This window comes from Clytia hemisphaerica, unplaced genomic scaffold (genome assembly GCF_902728285.1).
Source record: "Clytia hemisphaerica strain Z4C2 unplaced genomic scaffold, Clytia hemisphaerica genome assembly, whole genome shotgun sequence".
NCBI lineage: Eukaryota > Metazoa > Cnidaria > Hydrozoa > Leptothecata > Clytiidae > Clytia > Clytia hemisphaerica.
Genome location: NW_027103425.1, coordinates 268233 through 291581, shown reverse-complemented (window position 1 = coordinate 291581; position 23349 = coordinate 268233). Strand labels below are relative to the sequence as shown.

General features: G+C 35.0%; 1 protein-coding gene across 2 annotated transcripts in view; it reads right to left on the bottom strand.

The window, feature by feature from the left end:
- LOC136797904 (HEAT repeat-containing protein 1-like) overlaps positions 1-21264 on the bottom strand; it is a 28457-nt gene extending 7193 nt beyond the window's left edge. Inside the window, exons 1-20 of one of the 2 annotated variants that reach the window (XR_010845315.1) lie at positions 21087-21264; positions 14255-15126; positions 13033-13118; positions 12546-12761; positions 12236-12325; positions 10232-11235; positions 9840-9964; positions 9384-9555; positions 8918-9095; positions 8477-8672; positions 8090-8278; positions 7217-7431; positions 6587-6715; positions 4793-5123; positions 4091-4195; positions 3563-3736; positions 2194-2320; positions 1412-1601; positions 897-1069; positions 346-440 (exon numbers count right to left, since the gene is read on the bottom strand). Coding sequence is in view for 1 of the 2 variants with exons in the window: in XM_067054483.1 (XP_066910584.1) it covers positions 346-440; positions 897-1069; positions 1412-1601; positions 2194-2320; positions 3563-3736; positions 4091-4195; positions 4793-5123; positions 6587-6715; positions 7217-7431; positions 8090-8278; positions 8477-8672; positions 8918-9095; positions 9384-9555; positions 9840-9964; positions 10232-11235; positions 12236-12325; positions 12546-12761; positions 13033-13118; positions 14255-15126; positions 21087-21192 (4773 nt within the window). In the remaining variant the exon portion in view is untranslated. The remainder of the gene's footprint in view (positions 1-345; positions 441-896; positions 1070-1411; positions 1602-2193; positions 2321-3562; positions 3737-4090; positions 4196-4792; positions 5124-6586; positions 6716-7216; positions 7432-8089; positions 8279-8476; positions 8673-8917; positions 9096-9383; positions 9556-9839; positions 9965-10231; positions 11236-12235; positions 12326-12545; positions 12762-13032; positions 13119-14254; positions 15127-21086) is intronic. The other variant, XM_067054483.1, reaches the window with a different exon arrangement.
- Positions 21265-23349: the final 2085 nt, after the last annotated feature.

The following is a 23349-nucleotide window of genomic DNA, read 5'->3' as shown; positions in this document are numbered from 1 at the left end:
ACACCAAACAATGTATCAGGCAGCCTAGAGTGACCACCAAGTAAAAATGGCTGTAAAGTATGGTCCTAAAATTCAAACTGATACCAGAATGGGGTGTATAGTTTGACATGCACGAAACAGGAACTTACTTCATTTTAACAGGCTTTATCAAAATAGGGTAATGTTATACAAGTTATCTATTATCGCTTCTACTATACGTCCTTTCCGGGGTCTGTTAATCAAAATTCTGACCGGTAATTCGAAATCAATTTGAAGCGAGGTAAAACAAAAAATGCTTAATTACCAATCGAAAAAAATCGAAGAAAGTTTTAAAACTAAATTAATTGAAGAAGTTTCCTTCCCTACCTCTTTTTCTGTCAGTTTTTCAGTCTCCTTCAACACTTTAGCCAGCAATTCAAATGCTTTCGTTTTCAACAATATCTGTGTCTTTTGCATTAAGCCTAAGAAATTAAGATTTGGAATTCATATACCAATATATAACGTACGTTCAAGAAAATTTGGATTAAAAATACGAAAAATTCAAATGCACTGACAATATCAGTTTACAGAAAAACATGTTTATGAAATCTGAAAAAGGAATTAACATCTTGTAAAGGGCTTCCTATTATGAGCCAATATGATTCTTTGATACACTTCGACGAGGAATAGCAGTTAATAGCCGCGACAAAACAAAATAAGAATTTCAAGCTATAGCCTGAGCCGGAAAATGGATTTAAGGCAGCCATTTAAGCACATTTTTTTGAAATTTTGGCGAATTATGTAGAATTTTGAGACGGAAAAGCCTGACGGAATATACTTCAGAATTCTTTCTGGGACGGAAGAACTTTTGGCACTGAGAAAGATAACTATCGCCTCTAAATATTGATTGATTAACATTTGGCGATTTAGAATCTTACCAGCCAAAAGTTCCATGTAAGTAATGAAAGGTAACAGTTTGAAGGACATTTCCATCACATGGCAAGTCTTTGCCAACAGTTTCTTCACGAACGCTCGTGACATTGTGTTATTTTCGAAATCTTTGATGGAATTCTCCAAAAGGTCAGCATAGTGAATGAAAGCCTCCGTTAACCTAAATATTTTTTGCTGATATATTTTAGCGAAAATTGACCCTTCAAAAAAGCAGAATAGATGACTGTCGAAAAATTCGCAACCCAATATCGTATAAGATATCTGTGTTTCACTTAAGTGAGGAAAGTTCTTGTGAAATTCTGTGAATCGACAATGACGTGTAATTGTTGATAAATAATAAACAACTATCAAGGCGGGAAACGAGGAGGCGAGAGAATGGTCTTGATTGACCAAATTGCCGACACCGAACTGGTCTAATTATCAATTATGAAGATGACGCATTATATGGTTCAGCCAGGAACAGTAGCTAGTATTCTATATAAAATATCTGTGCTTCACTTACGCGAGGAAAGTTCTTGTAAAGTTCTGTGAAGCGACAATAACGTGTAATTGTTGATCAGCAGATAAACTTTTCAATACATGATCAATGAAGGAGATCACAGTATAAATGAATAATCTTGATTTCTTCTCTCCTTCGTTGTGTGTATCGAATAAAGCATCCACTGCTCCTAATCGACCCTTCTTCCTTGTGTCTGCGAAGAAACCAAAGGGAGATTTTTATCAGCTTTTTTCGTCACTAAAAAGAACTTAAGATTAAAATCAAGAATTTTTCATTTGACTGATTTGGAAAATCAGCCATCTTGTATGAAGAGGGGAAACTGATTCGAGTACGAAAAAGAATTGGATGGAAATTGAGTGGCTCTATTTTCAATTAATTTCAATTGAGATTCGAGCCTCCAGTCATGTGGATAGCACACCATGCGCAAACATCGAAAAGGTTTTGGTTTGGTTCAAGGCCAAAATTGTTGCCGAAATATATATTTCGAAATATTACATTGAAATTGACACGTTCCCTGGTTTTTCCCATTCAATTATGATGAAAAGTCATACCATGGCTATTCACCATTTTCAATATTTCTATTTTAAACCACGAAGAAAATTTTCCTGTCGCTTTACCCCCTCTACTGATTACTCTTGCTGATTTCGTCAAGAGTCCATTTATTTCATTCTTACAACTCTTGTAACATCTTAAAGATGTTTTTGGTTAAAAGGAAATAAGCCGGCCATGGCTCGACCGATCCCGAGAGGGTTTATAGCCAAATATTAATAGACAGCGTAACTTACTAGCTTTTTGAATGGATAATGTTGAGAGGTAGCGAATCATTTTATTGACGGTCGACAATTGAGTTGGGATGTCGTACAAGGAGAAGAAGTGGATGCAAAAGTCCAATGTCATTCGCGAATACATGTTCTGAAAGAGAATCGAATGTATCTAGTATTTTTTTAACTTTTCAATGGAAACGTAGCCGGAGTAGGGGGGGGGGATCGGTAGTAAAATCTCAGACATAAATGAGTAGTAAAATGATTTTTACGAATTTTTACATACCACCACCCAGACTCTTGGAAGAGTTATTTTACTACCCTGGTAGTAAAAGTTTTTGGGATAATTTGTCATTGAGACCACCTATTTTTTGGTTGCTTTTCGGACTGATTTTACAAAAAAAGTTAAAAAATGATTATTTCTGTGACACAATTTTCACTTAGTGAAAAAAATATTGTTTTGCCCTTAGAATTAGTCTTTTTTATATTGACAAAAAATTTCGAGAATTTTTTGTTTGCAGCAAACAACTTTCCAACAGAAAATTTTTTCAAAAATAGCTAAAAGTTGCTAATTTTACCAGTTTTAACTACCCAGGTAGTAAAATTTTTTCAACATTTAACACACAGATACCACCCATTTTAGTATTTAACTACCCTGGGTAGTAAAATATTTTTTCGATTTTTCGTCACACCACCACCGTAGTAAACGTCATTATGTCTGACATTTTACTACAGAACCCCCCCTGGCCGGAGGGCCACTTATAGCTTTTTGATTGACTAGTTGGCGCTGATACTTCACTGGACAAAATAGTCAGAAGGTAGAGTCCAGTCAGAAGTATACTCTAGTCTCATGGAAGCTTTGTCAAAGGCTTTGCAAATGTTCTTTCGTTGCTAAACACCACAAGTGGAATGGATGCGGATCTACTAAGGTTGAATAACATCGAATGCGGTAAATTCAAAAACTTTAACGTCAATTTAGTTTGTTCGGCAAATAATACATTCAGCTTACGGCATAAGAGCTGAAAGGTCTATACATATATGATATGATATGACCTAATAATGGTCGATCGAAAATATATGAGAGAATGTGCATTCAGAATATAAAATTTTTGGAGTAGAAATTACATAGTTGAAATGTTAAAATTACTATCATAAGGATTCAACGTAATAGTTTGGAAAGAACAAACACAAGATGAGTCTGATGACTGTATATCTCTTGGGAGAGACGACCATTCTTTTATGAGAACATCCAATCTTTTTGTTTTTGGATGTTCTTAACTTTTTGAGTTTTAAGATTAAAATTTTGTTCTTAATTTTTCGTCCATCGAAGCCTTACATTCTTATATAGTTTGTTCTTATAAAAATGTAAATACAACCGTTAAAACCATATTACCTTTCCTTCCACTTCCTTCATATCAACATCTCCGCCAACGCCCTCAGCTGAACCGCCACTACCGCCATCGGAATCACTTGAGATCAGTTTGATTAAAAGTAACATAGTATTTCCAAGGTTGTCCTCAATTCCAATCGCTTTTAATAATTCTTGAAGAATGAATTCGCGACGGTGCTGAAGGTGATAAAGTAAAAATATAAATGATTATCTCAAAATTATTGCTTTATTTAGACTTAATAATTTTCTAATTTTGGGAAACCTAAAACGCTAGATAGAAAGTAGGGATCATTTTAGATTACTTCCCAATTTGTGCAATTTCACTTCCGGGGCAAACCGATGAAGAATTGACTGAGGCAATTAGTTTTATAGTCCACACAAATAGACAGCTCCAGGATTTTAGGCAATCTAAGTAGGAATTTTACGCTCGATACGAAGGAAGATATGACATAGCCTAGTATTTTTGTTAATAGATAAAAAAAATAAAGGAAACATTTAAGATATTGCTATTATATGGTTGGTTTCTCATACCTCTGGACAATGGGGACACGAAGCTACAAAAGCCTGTATAGCATCTAACACAACTTCTTGAATACTGGAATCTGAAAGGCGTTTTCTTGATGACTTTTCTTTCACCTGTATATAGAAAAACGAAGGAAATATCATATTGCTGAGGAGCCTATGTAAACACTATGAAAAAAGGATGGTTGCTATTGAATTTCGCCATTTATTGCAGTGACGCACTCATAGCTTCACGCAAGATATTGGACGGTAATCTCAATTTTTTACGAATTGTGTTTTTTTTTTCGCGTCGTCATTGGCTTTCTGGTCAATATGTGTTCCGTGATGTTGGTTATCCGGAAGCAGCAGTGCCTAAAGGTTAACAATAGCTTTTCCATTTGTGCAGCGGTTGTTTTTGTATCAATCTAGTAGTAATACTAAGAGAAGCTTGACAACAACGAAGCTATTATAGATAGATAGATAGATAGATAGATAGATAGATACATAGAGTAGATATTTTGCGTGGATAGCCCAGTAATCTAGGACTTTTTAGACAGTCTTTCGATTGTTTTCACAGGGTCCAACCCAGCTGGCTCGGCTATCAATGAACTGAACGGAACATTGGAAGGAGCGGGGATTCGAACCACAAATCTCTGGTTTGAGACGCTGACGCCTTTGACCACTAGGCCATCGCTCCAAAAAATGCAAATCAAAGTAATCATAGTTCCTTACTTGTAGTATAGGTGGCAGTATAGTATGAATTGTCTTTTTGATGACGTTAAACGTATGTTCATTATCTATCTTCAACAACGTACCACCCATGAACGAAAAGACGTGCATCACAGAGTGTAGAATATGTGTCGGGAACAAAACAGCCGTAGCAGAGATGAGTTGCAAGCAGTTTTCTTGTGTTTGTGGATCTTCAGTTGAACGCAAGCAATCGAGTAGGAATTCCATTTTGAAACAGTGGAAATTGAGTTTGAGCTTGTCTTGCTGTGTAAGGTTGGTTAAGACGTTGAGACAGAGCTGTTTGACGAACTCACTACCTGGCACCAGAAGACAACTGTAAAGAGTGGAAAAAATTGGAAAGATTAGAATAGAAATCTAAGTATAGTTGATAAGGGTGGAAAATAGTTTGAATAGTGAAATATCTATCAAACATTTGCATGTCCCATTCATTAGCAGATTCGGCCTTTTATATTAGAAGTGGTTTCTAAAGTTTTGCAACCCTTGTCAAAGCAACTAAACGGTTTTCAACCTTTGGTAACTCTACTATATCAGAGATTTAAAAGCTTAAAATCGTGTGAGAAAACACTCAAGAGTTATGGTAAAGTTATGGCTCAAATTAATTCTTATCTCCTAAGGAAAGAATTATCCTCGAGCTAAGTACATTCTGTATTATTCTACACCAACTTTTAAGGTTTTATTTTTACATAAGTGTTCCCGTTTCATATCACATACTTTTCATATCAAGACAGTGTCTGCCTATTGTTATATTGTGCTGGTAAGGCGAGACTAATTTAATTTGTTGTTCTACGGACCCGACCGACCCTATTTTTGCTAAAATCAAAAAAATAATTCAAATTTCCACTACAATATGTTTTACACACTAGTTATTTGTAAGAATTAAACTTGAATAAAGCTGAAAATTAATTCAAGAAATTGAAAAATCATAAAAATCATTCCATACACTAAAATTTTATTATGATCTTCATCGAAGATAAAAAACAAAGTGAATTTTTGATCCAGATACTTTTTGGGAAATTTTCTCGGTACCTTACCGACCCTGATAAATGAAAAAATTATTCTTATTTTGCCGACCGACCGACCCATATTTTTCTAACGATCTGTCCGTAGAACAACAAATTAAATTGGTCTCGCCTAAAAGCTAAAAATGTTTTTCTTTTCCTATTTTTAACCAATCCCAACCCAATGTGAAAAAGCTTGTGGATTAAAATTGATGAGTAAGCAAACGATGTCAAGTTTTTTCACATGCACGTAAAATCTTACTTTATAATATACGGAAAATCGTTCGTAAGGCTGTCTTTTGGGAATTTCCCCGACATTATGTAGAGTTTTTGTTGATTAAGATGGTCTTACGTGACTTTTCCTTCCGTTCAAAACTTTTTGAACGTAAGCAAACTCTACATAAGGCCTTAAAACACTACGTAAGCTTAGGGAAATTCCCCACCCTTCAAGGTCTCCAGCAAAATTTTACGTACATGTGAAAAAAGCTTTATTAAAAAGAACCTTTGAGCTTTTTTCACATGTACGTAAAATTTTACTTTAGACCTTACGGGAAATCGTTCGTAAGGCTGTCTTTTGGGAATTTCGACATTATGTAAAGTTTTTGTTGATTAAGAGGGTCTTACGTGACTTTTCCTTCCGTTCAAAACTTTTTGAACGTGAGCAAACTCTACATAAGGCCTTAAAACACTACGTAAGCGTGGGGAATTCCCCACCCTTCAAGGTCTTAAGTAAAATTTTACGTACATGTGAAAAAAGCTTTAAAGAAAAGAAACAAACCTTTCGAGTGTAGCAAAGAGACTGGTAACCAGATCATTTTCTCGTTCTTGAACCATTTGATTGCTGACAGCCAGTAGAAGCTCTTCAATATCACCAATGGATTCTTTCAAGTTTTCTTGTGTTGTTGTTCTATTGAGTGGGAAGATAGCAGAAGGCTTACTATAGTTTTCCCGGACTCTCCTACTCTGTACCAGAGAGTATCTCACATTTATCGCTTCGTAGTACAACTTCTACGGCAATGAATTTTGAAATTAGCCGTTGATACTGGATCTGTGCACAGCTTACTTACAGTTCTCCTGGAGTCCTCCTTGACTCCTAACATAATTCTACGTGTTTTTTACACTTTTCAAAAAGGAGTTTTTGCTGAAAAAGTTCATTAGTAGGGACTTTAAAAAAGTATGATTAGTAGGTTGTCTGCTTTTTAAGTATCAAGACTCCAAGCTTCAAAGACGTAACAGACATCTACAATGTTTCAATTAACGATGATCATTTTTTTTAGTACCTTCGGGTTTGAAAGTTCTATACTAATTGATTTGTGTAAGTTTCTTTGTATTAAAACTTGGAATTCTGAAAGAAATTTAATAAAAGAGACCAAAAATCATAGATTAAAAAAATTATAATTGTACTAACGTTTCGTCATTGTCAACTTTCTTTGTCTCTTCAACAGAAGTGACAAATTGCGTCAAGAATTGACAAACATGTTCGGTTTTCATTGGCAGTTCTTTCAAGGCTGATCTCACTTCTGCTGTTTTGATTGGAGGAAGCTTCTTCAATAGTTTATAAAAAGTCTTCAAAATTTCCAGTTTTGACTTGTCTTCTAAGTTCTCATAGGTTTGACCATCAAGCTAAAAACAAGATTTCAATATATATGTTGAACGGTGAAAAAGAATGCGGCTATTATATTTTGATTTGTCCAACTATATGAGAACTATATTCACTCAGGAGATTTGGGTGACAGGGCAGCAGCATTATGCATTACGTCCTTATTGGGACTCATCAACACTGCGTACTGCACCCTGACTTGCCAGCATCTCTAAACCACAAAATCACTTGTGGTTCAAACTGAGAGAAATAGTGGACAGAAGGGAAATTCCCTACGGAATTCATTATTGACTCTTTTTGAGCCAAACTTTACCGTCTCAAAAGGGAGGAAAGCCTTATTAACACTGCCTAAAAAGAGATATATAAGAAGTTGAAAACGGCCCATCCAAAGATATATACTGTTCGTGCACTTTTTTTCTAAACAGCCTGAACGATCTCTAGTACTGATATTTAGCATAAAGTTGTTCTAAGAATCTCTTGGGGATATTTTTTTTCAGCCAAATTTTTTTCCTTGTCTCGCCTATGTTTTCTCAACAAGTTTTTGTTTGTACGATCAGTTTCTCTCTTAAATAGGGCCCTGTTTAAGAGAAGGGCCTAGGTAAACCAAGTACTATTTTTGAACATCTGTCGAAAATACTGATTTTTGAAAATAATGAGCTTTGAAAACATTAAGGTGCTTACTTTTTCAATGATTGTCGAAACAAGTTGCGAATTCTCAGTATCTAGACATCTGACGATAAAGTTGATGGCATCTTTGGATAGTGTCGACGAGGTTGTTTTCAATATGCCATTGATTAGTTGTTTATAAAATTTCAAGGTGGTTGGAACACTCTGGAGTTCTTCAATACTCTGGTACTTCTGTAACAGCTCCTATATGGAAGACAAAAATTTGATAAAAGTTATAACAAATACTAATGCAAACTTAAGTTTATAGTTCCGCATGAGCGAAAATGCATTAATCTCTTTCTTAAGTGGTTTTATTTTTGCATATTATTAATAAAATCTAGGCTTTCAGGAGGTTTTTTAAGGTATTTTGGGCTTCAATAGGGTATAAAAATAGAATCTTACATCAGGGAGAGAAGCAAACTGGATAACATCCAAGACTCTTGAAGATACCAGTGCTGGCCATTTAACCAAACAAGAGATACAATGTTCTGATGCTGCAGTCTTTCGTTTTTCTTTCTTTGGTATATCCTTCTTAGAGAACATATCAAATTCACTTTTTCTCCGAGTTGAAGATGCTTTCAGTGTAGAGCCAAACATCCTAATAAAAATGTTATGGTATTAAATCTTTTAGTTCATTTTAAGTGGACAAGAAGAATTTCTTCACTCAAACTATTTGGCTGATAAAAATACTCGTTAGAAAGATGAACACAAAAGTTTTTATAACTCCGACACTCAGAATATTGAAATAGATTGTCTTTTGCTAAAAAAGGTAAAGAAAATTGTTTAATGATACTTCTCTTTTGATATTTTTTTCTACAGCCAAAGAAAATTAATTTCTTTTACCTTTTAGCATGGGTATCATCCAAAACGATTTCGTTAGTATTTTCCACAACAAGATTTGTGAAGAATGACCAAGGATGATTTGACTTCAATACTTCACCATATTTCGCCATTATGTCGCACACTACTTCTCGTACTGTCTTGTTTGGGAAGGATAATAAGCCGATTTGTAGTCCAATTTCTTAAATTGAAAAACAAAGTATTGTAAGTCTAAAAGTTCGTTTTTACAGTCTTTGCTGCATTTCTAGCTCTTCAAACAAAATTTACAAAATTTAAAAAGAAAATTTTGTCAAATTTTGGCAAATTTCTGTTAAGTCAAAAGCCTTCAGATAGATATGACTTTATTCCTGGTCCTCATCGTCTATAGCTAACTCCCAATACCCTTTATTCAATTTCTGGAAGTTTCAAACACAACCATCCTCTTTTATAACAGAATTTTAATAGATCACTATCGATATTACGTTCATACCCAGATCAGTGATTGATGCATTCTCAGCACTTTCAACCAACAGACCAACAATTGATAAACAGCTCAAAGAAATTTCCAAATCCACCTTGCTGATGTTTTGGTTCGCAAATAGTTCGTTGATACATAGTTGGCCGGTGAACAGACGGACTTGTTCTGTATCTTGGAAACATGTCTTGAAAGATGGAACAAATAAATTTAAAGTGTATGAAATATTCTTAGCAAAAACATCAACTTTTATAGCTATGATTACAAGTTAATGTACAAAATAGACCAATCCCAAGAGGAGATTTTGGTAACGTTATCAAAAAGTATGCAAATCGCAACTTATCTTTTGTTTGTAACAAAAGAAAATTGAACAAAAAGGTAAAACAAGACATTGCCAGACCGGGGTTTTTTTATAATGACTATGGTATGAATTTTACAAATCATCAATTTTTCCTGATGCTATCTTCTTACCTGGAAAAACGTTTTCGTTAGTTCACGACAAGTGTTGCTTAAAGCATTTGACTTTTTATTGGTAGCAAAAGGGACAATGGTCTTGAAGATGTTCTGTTTAACTTCATCAAATTCATCTTTGTTTTCTGTAAAATAAGAAACCTTTTTAAAACAGTCTTTCGTTAAGGTGAGACAGATCCTACTAAAATTACTTGGAGCTTTAAACCAATGTACAAGGCCAGTTTGTTGAGAAAAAGGAATTATTAAATCTAATTTGATAGCATCTGCTTCAGTATTCTGTTAATACGTTAAAAGGCAAAGCTATCAGACATAAAAAATAATAATTGAGAGACAGCACTTGAACACAACCTTATAACTTTAGGGCAATCAAAAAGACGAGAAAGTTGACTGACCTGAAATTTTCTGGATCAAGACCTTCACAAAGAATGCATTACAAAGACTGGTCAATGAAACATCAAACTTTCGATTTCGTTTGATACCATCTACAAACATTTCCAACATGAATGGAACTGGGTCATTCTCTAAAAAGTTATCGACATCAAGAGAAGCAACAACATCTCTCGACAGTCCAAAACAAGCAGCTTCATTTACTCCAAATTTGCCAGATAAAGTGTTGATCAATAAGATCAGATTTGAGATAAATTTCAGAATGTGATCAGAATGTAGAGAGGACTGGAACTGCCAAAGAATTTTGAATGAATCCAAATCATAACTTTCTGCAACGTTCATCATCAAGGTTCGATTAAGCTGTAGTAACTTGGCTTCATCTTTGACTTTGACACCACCATGGGATGAAAGTGTGGTTTTGATTGCTTTCAAGATGTGATTGTCGATGTTATACTCTTTGTTGTTGAAAAATTCAAAAACTGCATTTAATTTTTTACTTGTGATTGATGTGAAAACTTGAGATAAAACCATGAAGAATAACTTTTGATCAGCAGTACTATTTTGATCTACATCTTGTAACACCCTCATATACAAGGGACTCAAGTTGTAGGTATCATCAGCTCGCTCAGATAACTTTTCCAAGACAATATGGACATCATCTTTAGAGAGAATCTTCAAAAGTGATTTTGGATGGCTCAGACACTCTTTTACCACAGCTGGCTCATCATCCTGCAATCTGCTGATGACGCCCTCTTGAAAGAATGAAGGATCTTCAGAATAAACACCAGATTTGAAAATCTCAAACAGCTGTTTTGTAGCCATCAATCGTAACTGTTTCTCAGGATGGTTTAAGCAAACAACAAGGGGTAGTTCAGCGTTTCCTATCACTTTTGATTTCTCTTCACTCAAGCAAATTCTGGTTAAAATTTTTAGTTGTTCAATGGCTGATGGGTTCTCTTCATGCTCCTTGAACTTTGTATCAATGCAACCATCAAAAGCTGTTGGAAATCTATGAAATGAGAATGACATACCTTATTAAGGGAAATATCGTTTGTAATTATGGTTTATAATAATTATATTACTAACTCATCGTAAATAATTTTTTTAAGAAATCATTTTTGTAAGAGCTAATTTTTGTGGCTTCAGTCGTCTACCTCAAAAATTTGTTCTGTGAAAACCAGCAGTTTTACTTAAATTCTAACTTTTGGCAAAACGCTGGCAAAATTGCTTACTTCGTACCATTGTACCACAAAAAAAGTTTTCACTAGAGTTACTTCCCTGAACAGGGGGGGGTCTTGCAGTTACTCCTTGACACTATGTGGAGTAACTGCAATTTTGGACATTTTCTACAGACACCACCACCCTTGCAGTTATTCCATAGTGTACTAACTGATTTTACCCTCAAAATTGGTGTATACCACCCCCAAAAATGCCAAATTTGGCAATTTTTTTACTGAATTCCTCATTTTTGATACCATTTCACTGGGTACGTCTTATTAACGACCGTTCAAGAGTTAAATATCTCAATCATTTTCCAAATTTGTTAAAATATTTTTCATGCCTTGATTGAAGAAAAAAATTTGATTTTTTTTTGACTTTTGAAAAAAATGTTTTGAATTTTTTTGCTTCCGAAATTTTTTAAAAACCTAAAATTTTAAGTGAAAAATTGAAAAATGTGCTCACTTAGTACACCATATCCTACCAAAATCGACAATTTTGGGCTTAGGCACCACCCATGTTGCAGTTAGTCCACTGGTGGAGTAACTGTTTTCCCAAATTTTGGTTTATATACCACCACGGTAGTAATTGTCATAGTGTTTATATAATAACTGCATGACCCCCCCCTGCCCTGAAGGTACATTACATAAAACATAATCTACACTTTGGAGGAAAGCAGATTTACCTTGTCAAGATTATTTCTTATTAGTAAGTAAAGCCTTCCATGCATTAAACACTGTAGTATTTTGATGGTGAAAGAATGTTTTATTAAATCAAGATAGTAAACAAACCTTTTGGAGATGATTTTGATCAGTCTACTTAATTCTTCAGCAGCACTTTCATTGTCATCGTTTAATTTGACAAAAGCATCAACCAAGTATCTGAAATTAAATGAAAATCTATTTTAAAAAGTTGCTCCGGCATATTATGTACATTATCCCTCTTATAATATATAAGACTTGGCTCTCATAGGATTTCTTCTCCATTTTTATAAATACAATTTACTTAAGAGCTGCCTTCTTTATGGCTTCCTGATGGCTCTATCCCATGGCTTCAGAGTTCTTGAAAGCAATTTTAATAACTCTAAGAAAAGGCACTTACTGGCAAGGTTTATGAAGCATTTCTGCAGAAAGCTCTAAATGTATGAAAAGCATATCGATGGCACTGGAAGCAATCTCTGGTTCTTGAACATTGAAATGCTTGCAGAAAAGTTGTAAGACCAACTGAAGGAATGAATCAATCTCATACTTCTGTTGCATTTCTGATAGACAGTTTACCAACCGGTTGGGATTCAAATTCAGAAATTCTTTGTAAAGACTGGAAAAAAATGAAAGTAGAATCTTTAATAGAACCCCTCGTGTACATCCTTTATTTTGGCAGCCCAATCTTTTCATACACTCTTTGAAACTTTTTGTATCTTGAAACTAACTGGTTATACCTTTTCAATTTCTTTTGCTGTAAAAGCTCAAATCAGACCAGAAATAAGTCACAATGGAGCTTCTTCTATGGCATTATAGGCAGATCAGCTTAAAATAGTTTTATGAGACCTATGTAGATAAGTTTTATGATTTCAGCCAGTTTTTAATACCTTTCTGGTAAAGAGGTAAAGCTGGAGAGATGAGTTATACTCAGCAGGCACATCAAGCCATATTCATAATTTGCAATTCCCATTGACTGAAAAAAAGAATAATATCTATGATAGCATGCTATTTCACAAGCCCTTTAAAAACAAGAAAATATACCGGGTGACCCACGAAAAAGTTCGGACGGTTTTCGTTGGCTAGGGTCTGAAATAAAGGTAATATAAACTCAATCTTTTTTTTGAAAGATAGAGGATGCTCTAACTTAAACTTTGAGCTATTACTTTTTAAATTTGGTTCAGTTGGTTCTTCATTTATGAGCTTTTAAAGTCAAAATTCAATCATCGGAAAGTGCAAAAACACGTCAAAAATGTGGTATCAAATTATAAATGTTTTTTTTATCTTTAACATTGTGTTTTTCGAGTGTGCTGATGTTTTATGACCTCGTTAATTAGTGTTGTAGGTAATTAAAGTTTGTAAAATAATAAATTAACAACGAAGTAGATTTATATAAATTTATTGTAAATATTTTTATCAAAAATATTTTATAAATAGGCATAATTTGCCTTCTTTATGAAAATGTCGTGTCTTATGAAAGAACAGAGAGTGTGGGTTTGCCTGGAATATGCTAGAAAGTGTATGGTGGTGGTTCTTTTCTGAACGAATAACTTGTTAATAAATTTTGTGAAAGTAAAGAATCTAAAAAAAGTTTTAAAATTGAATAAAAATATCTAACATGCTCTTTTCTAACGATTTAAGGACCTTGTTTGATTGATTGATAATAAAACAATTTGATACCTCTTTTAAACTTTGAGACATTTGAGACAAACTGTCCGAACTTTTTCGTGGGTCACCTTTTTCGTGGGTCACCCGGTATTATATGTTGTTTTATGTATTGTCATCGATAATGAACAATTTTTTTATGGAGCAGAACTAGTTCCATCATAAAATGAAATTGAATGCAATACCAACAGCCAATTCGATTGACTTAAAAATTTACCATACTCGCCAACTTTGCCAAATCCACAATTTCAATGTCAATTTCAAGGGCAAAATTGGCAAATTTTGAAGTCAATCGAATTGGCTGAAAGATTTGATTTCAACCAAGCTTTCCCTTGCAGCCTCGCAAAGAACAAAAAATCAGTTAATATCAATATCAATAACAATAACATAACTTAATCAAAAGGAAATAATTAGTTTCAATCATTGACAACAAATCAAAAAACAAACCTTTAAAATTCTGATCATAAGACTTGCTTTTGCTTTGGACTTCAGTTGCCGGTTATTTGAAACAAACATAGTGATGACCATGTAGGTTGAGCAAATGAAATCTGAACTATTTGAATTCATTCCCACTTCAATCATAGACATGACCCTTTCAATGACTTCAATGTTAAGCTTCTCTTCACTGATGACCCCACAAATGGTTCTTGAGTAGAACGAAAACACAACTTGCAACCCAGATTTAGGTTCTTTCTTCAAAAGATGACTTGCTTGTTGTGCCATATCAAAAATGAATGACAACAAATTCAAATTGGATCTACAATGTTTTAACAAAGTTGTTGTGTTGATCGTACCACCTTGTTTTAATTTTGGTAGCAAATGCTCCCAAATGGTACCATAGTTTGTCATATGGACAAGCTGGATGATCCTGGAGAAGATTTGCGTTTCATGGTATGGTAGAATACATCTAATCAATGAATCACGCTCAAAATTGTGAATCTGAAATCTCCAAATGAGCCATTCTAGACATTTCTTGGCAGCTTGAAGTTGTAAGTAAGGAGACAAGAAAACTAGGAACTCATCAACAGCCTTATGAATTCTGTTATTAATATCTTTACTTTCCATTGTTCTCTGCAAATGCAAAGACTTTTGTGAGAAAAGGATGTCTTCGTAATCCTGGAAAATAGGATCGACCGATACAATCTGCTGAAATCCACTCGTACCAATGTTGTAGATGGACTCCATATCAAGGGTGGCAGCAACTTCTTTGTCAAAAAGGATTGAAACATGGCTGACTTTGCCAACTGTTTGTTGTAATCCAGGGATTTGCAACTGTTTCAGTTGTGTAGCTAATGATGTCATTTTTGTTATTTCCCAATCTAAAAACAATTTAAATATGTTTTAAGTTTCACGACTTGCTCTACATCAACATCAGAAAATGTATGCTGGGAGAAGGTAACAAGCTACATACTGAATGGACCTACCTGAAGCAGGAATAGTAAGAAAATTCAAACTTGCCCTCTGTCTTTATGGAAAAAGTCAGAAAAAACTGATGATGGTAATTTCACAAAATGCCATTTTTAGGCATTTTTCAGCGGACGGGTACAAAATCATAAAACATAATGCATAATGCATAATGCATAATAATACATTTTTGAACATTTTGAACATTTTGAATATATTTACTACCCAGGTGAGGTAGAAGGGACACCCCTTTTAGAAACTTAATTCTAATAAAAATACAGAGGTCGACCTAAGAAAAAATATACATATATAACCGTAAAAACTATAAACTTTGTTTGATATTTACATTTAAAAAATAGCCTTATTAGCTACAGGATTTATAAATATAAAACCAGTTACATCTGAGAAAAAAAAAAAAAAAAAAAATAATAATAAATAATAAATAATAATAATAATAATAATAACAATATTTCTAAATCTCGTACAAGCTCATGCAGATAACAAAAGAGAAATTTTTCAATTCTTTGAGTTTAAGTTCTGAAAGATTATCGTCGGAAAAGATACGTTGAAGCTCATTCCATTGGTTTGAGGAAATCCTTGTGAAAGAGTGCAATCCATAGTTAGTGTTGACATTGGGTCGAAAAATTAATTCAATGATTTTATCTCTAGTTCCAATCTCATGTTGGGTTTTCATGAATTTTAAAGTGTTTAGGGATTCCAGAGGAAGATTTTGGTTGAAATATTTATGAACATACATAATGTTCATAACTTTGACTTGATCAAAGATATTGAGAAGTCCTAGATTAGCTAGAAGAGGATTGGCAGATACCATAGGGCCATTGAAGGTCATGATTCTGGCCGCAATATTTTGAAGAGTTTGGATTCTGTGAGTTGTTGTATTGTCACGCAAAGCCCAGATTTGAGCAGCATATCTAGCATGTGAGGCAAAAATTGCATGATAGACATTGACTAAGGTTTTTGTAGGAACATAATGACGTATTTTTGAGAGAGCTCCGTTTGCTCTGCGGAGTTTAGTAGCAACGTTCGAGACATGTTGCTTCCAGTTAAGATGCTCATCAAGATAGACTCCAAGATATTTAACCCACTTACTGGGTGTTAGAACTTGACCGGCCAGCTTGAGTCGGGGAATGCAATCAGGGCGCTTCCAAGGAGATCGAAAGATAACAAATTCAGTCTTACTTGCATTGAGAGATATTTTGTTGGCCTTGAGCCAGCTGACCAAAACCCTAAGATCTGCATTAACTCGTCCACACAAAGACCATACTGTACTAGAAAAGTTAAGAAGATGAGTGTCGTCTGCACAGTGGTAGGTTTCAGATGTCTTAATACAGGAATGTAGATCATTGATGTAGAGTAGAAAGAGCAATGGCCCTAGGACAGAGCCTTGAGGGACACCATGTCTTATAGGTAGAAGCTCAGAATTGGAATTAGATAGAGAGACAAATTGAGAACGGTCAGAAAGATATGACTTGAACCAAGCATTTTCGATGCCACGAATACCGTAGTGATCTAATTTAGCAAGAAGAATTTCATGATCAACAGTGTCAAAGGCCTTCTGGAGATCAACAAACACGCCACAGGCAAATTCTTTATTATCAAGTTTGTTTCTAATTCGCTCTGTGATGTTTATAAGGGTATCAATGGTTGAGTGAGCTTTCCGAAAGCCAAATTGTTTTGAGTAAATCTGGTTATACCGATTTAGAAAATTTATTACTCGAGAGTAAGCTACCTTCTCGTAAATTTTTTCGATATTAGAAAGCAGAGATATAGGCCTGTAGTTAGAAACATCCAGAGGTGATCCTTTATTTTTAAAGACAGGAACGACTTTGGAGATCTTAAGAGATGAGGGAAATATTCCTGTTTCAAAGGATTTGTTGATAAGGAAAGATATTTGAGTGGATAAATCTTGGTTCAAAAGTTTAAGTATTCTGACTGGGATGCTGTTCGGACCTGAAGATTTAGAGGGCGAGAAGGAATTAATTATTTTAGTGATTTCTTCTGGGGTCGTTGGCGCAAAAAATATTGAGTTTTGATTTGGGTTTTTCATGAAGCTTGAGAAATGATGGTTAGGTGGCTGCATCTTTTCTCTGATAGAGTCCGCTATGGAAGTGAAGAAATCATTAAAAGAATTAGCAACTCTTTTGGGATCAGAGGTTACAGTGTCCCCAACTGAGATTGATATAGGGCAAGTTGACTTACCTGATTTTGAAGAAATAATGTCTCTAACACCAGACCATACTTTTTTCATATTTTTAGAGTGTCGGTTGAAGTAATTAGTAAAATGAAGGTACTTACTCCGTCTAGTTAATGAAACAATTGTATTTCTATAGGTGTTATATTTATTTTTGTAATTTAGTTTTTCTTCTGCTTTTTTAGTTTTTAAGTATTTTCGTTGATAAAAATCTCGTTTTGACATAGATTTTACTATGCCAGGGGTGATCCAAGGTTTGAGCTGTGATTTGACTTGATTTTTTGTAAGTTTGACTGTGGGAATGTGTCTCTCCAGAAGGTCTTTGATTTCATTATTAAAAACATCAAAACAAGCACTGGGGTGGAGATGAGAGGATTCATAAAGAGCAGCCCAGTCAATATCTAAGTAGTCAAGAATGAAGTTGACCTCATTAAATTTTTGCCAGTCTTTCCGAAAATAGGGACCATTGTCTAAGATTTTGTCAAGATTAAGAGAGGGGAAAAGGCAGAATTGTGGTAGATGATCAGATATAGAGTGGCATATATTACCTGAAATTGTTCCTGACTCAGAAGGGCTAGAAAAAATATTATCGATGAGAGTTTTGGAATGGTCAGTTATCCTTGTAGGGAGAAGAATTTGAGGAAGAATAAGGTGGGAGTCAAGGATATCCATGAATGATGAAGCCTCAGCTGATTCTTCACATTTGAGCAGGTCTATGTTGAAGTCACCAAGCAAAATAATTTGTTTTTTCTCACGTTTTATTTTGTGAAGCAGTGGTTGTAAGAATTCTTCATTGAAAGTTTTTATGGACATGCATGGATGGCGATATATGTTACCAACTAAAATGTTGGGACGGTTTGAGAGAATGACTTCAACAAAGACAGATTCAAGACTGAGAGATTGATAACAGGAATTACTGAGATCTTGTCTGGGTTTATATAGAAGTTTCTTGGAAATGTAGAGAGAGACCCCACCAGCAGAAGATTCTGTCGGAGTGAAAAATTTTTCATACCCTGGAATAGTGAAGTCACTTTTTTGTTCCAGGGGAACAGATTCTAGAGTAGATTCAGGCTGGTCGGTCAAGCTTCTAGTTTCAGAGATACCAACAAAACTAAAACTGGAATTTATCAATGCTAGAAGATTTATTAGTTTGTCAAAATGTTTAGACATTGATGCAATGTTTAGATGGAACGCAGAGCAATCAAAATTATTTTTAGAGATTACGTCATTGAGTTCGTTGCAGTCAAGGTAACTGCAACTGTTGTTGTGAAATTGGATGTTATCGACTTTGTTAAGATCAGAAAGTAGTGTTTTCAACTCATCATTAAGATTGGAGCTAGAGAAATCAGTTGTTTTTTGGTCTTCAGGTTTATTATTGAAAATATACGAACCTGGTAATGTATTGTTAATGCAAACAGGACAATACCAGTTTGGAGAATTGGGTAAAGACAGAGCTTGAAATTGTTTTCGTGATAACCCTGAACATTTGTGTTGGTGGGTCCAGAGGTCACATATGTCACATTGAATTGAATTACACTTATCACTAACAGTTTTTTTACAAACAGGACATTTGTCCATAAATGAAATGAGCTTAAAAAATTCAAAAGACGAGAAAAGTGTTTAAAGTAGTAAGAATCAGGCAATAAATGCAATGAGCTATGTACGTGAAGAGATTGTTGAGGTGGTGAGAAATAATAAAAAAATATACCTAAGATGAAATTGTTAACGAACTTTTCTTTCTTGGAGCATAGGTTGGAGTCATTCTACGTTAGTTTGTGTTAGTTTCAGCATTCAGGTTGGTTAGCATAGTTACATAGGGGCATCAAATCGTTCATAGTTTAGATCATGAATAATATAAGCAAGATGGTCCTCATTTGTAAAAGTGTGAATATTTCTGCCACGCAAAGGATTTTTGAGGCAAGCTTTCAAATTTCCTTCAATGTCCGCAAAAATAAAATTTACCAACTTGTTAAAAATAGTTCCTTCTTTAGAAATTTTCTCTTTCAAGGATTTGAGAGTTTTCGAGCGTTGACGAGTAAGAGAAGGTTGAAGTGATACCAGTGAATCCTTCTTGATTTGTCTTCGTTTCATGTAAAGACTCTTAACAGTTGAATGTTTGGAGAACTTTACAATTATTGACTGCTTTCCATTGATAACTGGTCCAACTGGGTGGGCTTTGTCAATTGATGATGTAGTGACCTCAGGGGCACTTTTTTCGAGGATTGTCTTGATGTTCCCAACATGGAACAAGTATTGTGTAATTTACAGAACGATTTTATAATTCCTAAAACTCTCCTTTGTAGAGGCTAAAACTGCGAAAAACCTCTTTAGAAGAGTTTCAGAGTTTCTTAAAGTAAACATTCCAATCAGAGGGATTTCCCCAGACATGATATTTACTTTTCGAATCGGAACGAAAGAGAAAACATTCGAATCATAACAACAGAAAGGGTTTTCCCTCTGCATAAATAATAAGAAAAAGCAACAGATCAGAAAGATTTCCCCCTTCTTTCTTCCTCAAAAAAGGTAAATACACACAAACATTCGAATGTAAAAAGATTCCAAGTCTATTTTCTTTGATCTAGTTTTCACATGGTTAATGCTTTGTAAGGGAAAACCCGTCGAAATTTATTAGCAATATTGTTTGTTCGAAAGATCTCTGAGAAAACAAGAAAACCCAGAATAAAGATCTTGCTATAAAAACTAAGTTTTCAAGTTAAAAAAGTAATATACGGAGGAGATATTTTCGTGTTTTTTCTACACTTCTACTACGTTCTGTAAAATACAACTATGAAAATCACAATGGCGACAAGCATTTTCAGTGGATCATATAATTTCTTCACTATCCAAAATTCAAATTTACAGCTTTCTAGCCTTTAATTTCTGGTAGAAAATGGTATATTTGATTTGTTGAAAGTATTATGTTTCAAATTCTCCTTAAGCGGTCATCAAAAAATTGTTCTATTCGCGTCACCTGCCCCCGCATCAAATTTTCCGCAAATTTTCCGGTGCGGAGATGCGGAAAAAAATCTGGGAAGAGCAATTTGTTCTTTTAAAGTATAGCTTTTTTCTCAATTGCTCTGACGACCATCGAAAAATTGTTTTGCTTGTGTTACCACCCACCCCTGAGTTACTGGCGTGATTAAAAAAACCCGGGAATGTTTTTGACCGCCCGTCCGCCCGCATGCATTTTTAACACCCGTTGCGACGCGAACAGAGCATTTTTTCGATGACCGCCTTATTACAGCCTCTAAAATTGACATTTTTCAAATATTATGCATTATGATGCATTATGCAATATGCATTATGTTTTATGCATTATGTACCCGTCGATTTTTCAGCCCAAATTTGACTCCATCAGATTGTAAAACATTACCATCTTACATCATCATGCAAAAGAAATGGGAAAAAAATACCAAGCAATTTTCGAGAAATGCTCATTTTCCCTAAAAACTTCAAATTTACAGTGGACACATCCTAGAAAGAGACACTGACTTATCGGCTGTGTGGTCAAAATTTGTTCAAGAGGTCATCAACACAGCGAATCTTTGCCCGCTTTAAGACATGAGCAAATCGAGGACAGCCGCCAAAAATGACAATTAAAAAGGGAGGGTGGTGCTAGAATTGTTTCAAAACAGTAAAAAATGTACATCATGAAAACTTTACCTAAAAGTATCGACGAAGTCCCCAAAAACTTTGTTCTTCTTCCGATTTCTTCCTTGTTCAATGGTTTCAAAGTTGAGATTGAAATTTTTGGATAAAAAATCACCATGTGGGTAAAATACCTGACGTAATTATACTTCCTAAGTAGCACGGAGAGAGGTCACCACAAAAGATTCTCGAGACATCGAGATTCTGTACGATTGACGAGTCAAAAAGGAAAAAACTCTCCGCGCTGAAAAGTCAAAACTCGATCCAATCCTTCTAGTCCGTCCGCTGCATTTGTTTATGTTTTGATTAAAATGACAGAGGTCAGAAAAGAAGCCAGAAGAGAAAAGAAAAGAGAACATAAACTTTTGATAAAGTGCCTGTGTTGGGACAAAGCAGATGGGTATTTACACTGTAAGAGTACTGTTTGTGTTGTATGTCTTCTATTTGATGTGTTTTTGAAACTGATTGAAGAATGAAATTTTGTTAAACTGGGCTATTTTTGTTAGAGAGAAAATCAATTTTTAGGCCAAAATGGCTGACAGAGTCATTAAAAATATGACATCTTTATATGAGCTTACTAAGAGGCTTAGGCTCAAAAATCAGAAGTTTAGTATCAAAGTTGAAAATTTTTTTTAAATGTTCATTCATTTCAGCTCTTCCTATTTCAATCTAAATAGGTTTTAAAAATTTATATTTTCAAGCCTCCAAACTCAATTCACCCCATTTTTAACATTTTTTGTAACTTGTATGGTACTGAGTAAATATATTTCTCTTTTCAAGTCATATTATATTCTATGTTTAAAAAAAGATTGAGCTTTGGAAAAATGTGATGTTCTTTTACTTTGTCTTTTTTGTGCTCTGCTGGCTCGGCATTAGGGGCCGTCGACAAACGATTTTCCTTTTTTTTAACGGCTTCTGGCCGTAAGGGGTGGGAGGGGGTCACTGCAATGCCGTTAAAAAAGTTTTTAAAAAAGGGAAAGTCTCACTTACAAATTTCATCAGTCCAAAAAGTAGAAATATGTGAAGAAAGGCTAAGACCAAAGCAACCACACGACATTCACCTTATTCCCGATCACCAATTAATGCTTCGACGAGAAAAATGACTGGTCACGTGACGAAAGTCAGCAATTTTCCCTCCGCCTCAGTTGACTCCTTGCTCCACCCATCCCGCCCTGACTTGCTGCGGGGCTTGGAGTTTCAAAATTGAAAGGTCACGGCTCAAAACCACATGTTTATTCCGTGTGAAAAGAAGAACTTTGAGGATTACGAATCGAAAGAACATGGCGGCCATGGACCAGTGAAAGTATTTACTTTTGAAGAATTTTTTTGGCCGCTAAGACGTAGGGGGGAGGGGGTCTGAACCTTAACGGCCTCAGGCCGTTAAAAAAAAGGAAAGTCGTTTGTCGACGGCCCCTTACAGTATGTGCCATCTGACTACATAAATTACAAATTACAACCCTGCCAATGCACCAAACTGCACGGTGCTGAAAAGTATTATTAAATTATGCCAGACAAAACTGTTTGTTGCTTGTCCAATGTTATACCGTGAGATCGGGTAACTTGCATCAGTGGAGGCTAACATGCATAGCCCTCAATGAATGACCTGTCTGGTCATTAAAATACAACTACGCAGCTCCGCTTGCAGCTCTACTCTACCATTTTTGTTTTGATTTAACTTTGTATTTTAATGACCGGCCAAGTCTTTCATTTGAGGGCTATGCATGTTAGCCTCCACTGATGCAAGTTACCCGATCTCACGGTTGTGCATGAAATCTAGACACTTTGACAAACTCTGGACTTTTTTTTAGCATTTTAGCGCGGCGCGCACTGCACCGGACTGGTTCACATCCAATCTGGTGGTGTTTGGATTGTCCAGTGTTAAAAAGTTTTCCTGTAAGTCTGGTGCGTCTTCATCTGTTTGACTATAAAAGGACAGGACTTATACAACCCAGAATACAACCCAACCATTTCCAGGACATGTCCAAGCGAAAATACTGAAAATAACAAAATAATCTTTTTGGACCATGTCATGTTTGGGTCAGATTCAGGCCAGATTTTTGCCTTCAAAAACATGCCATAAACATGAGCGCGCCAATATGGGTCATGTTCTGGACTTTTTCAAGTTCAAAATCACCAAGTTGCCTAAAAAGATACGGGCCATACCGCGAGTTGAGGACTCCTAGGTCCATATTTTAGATTATGACACATAGCAGTTAAATGAGAGCTTTTAAACAGGTATATTTTATATTTTGAGTTAAAATGTGGAGTTGATTATCAA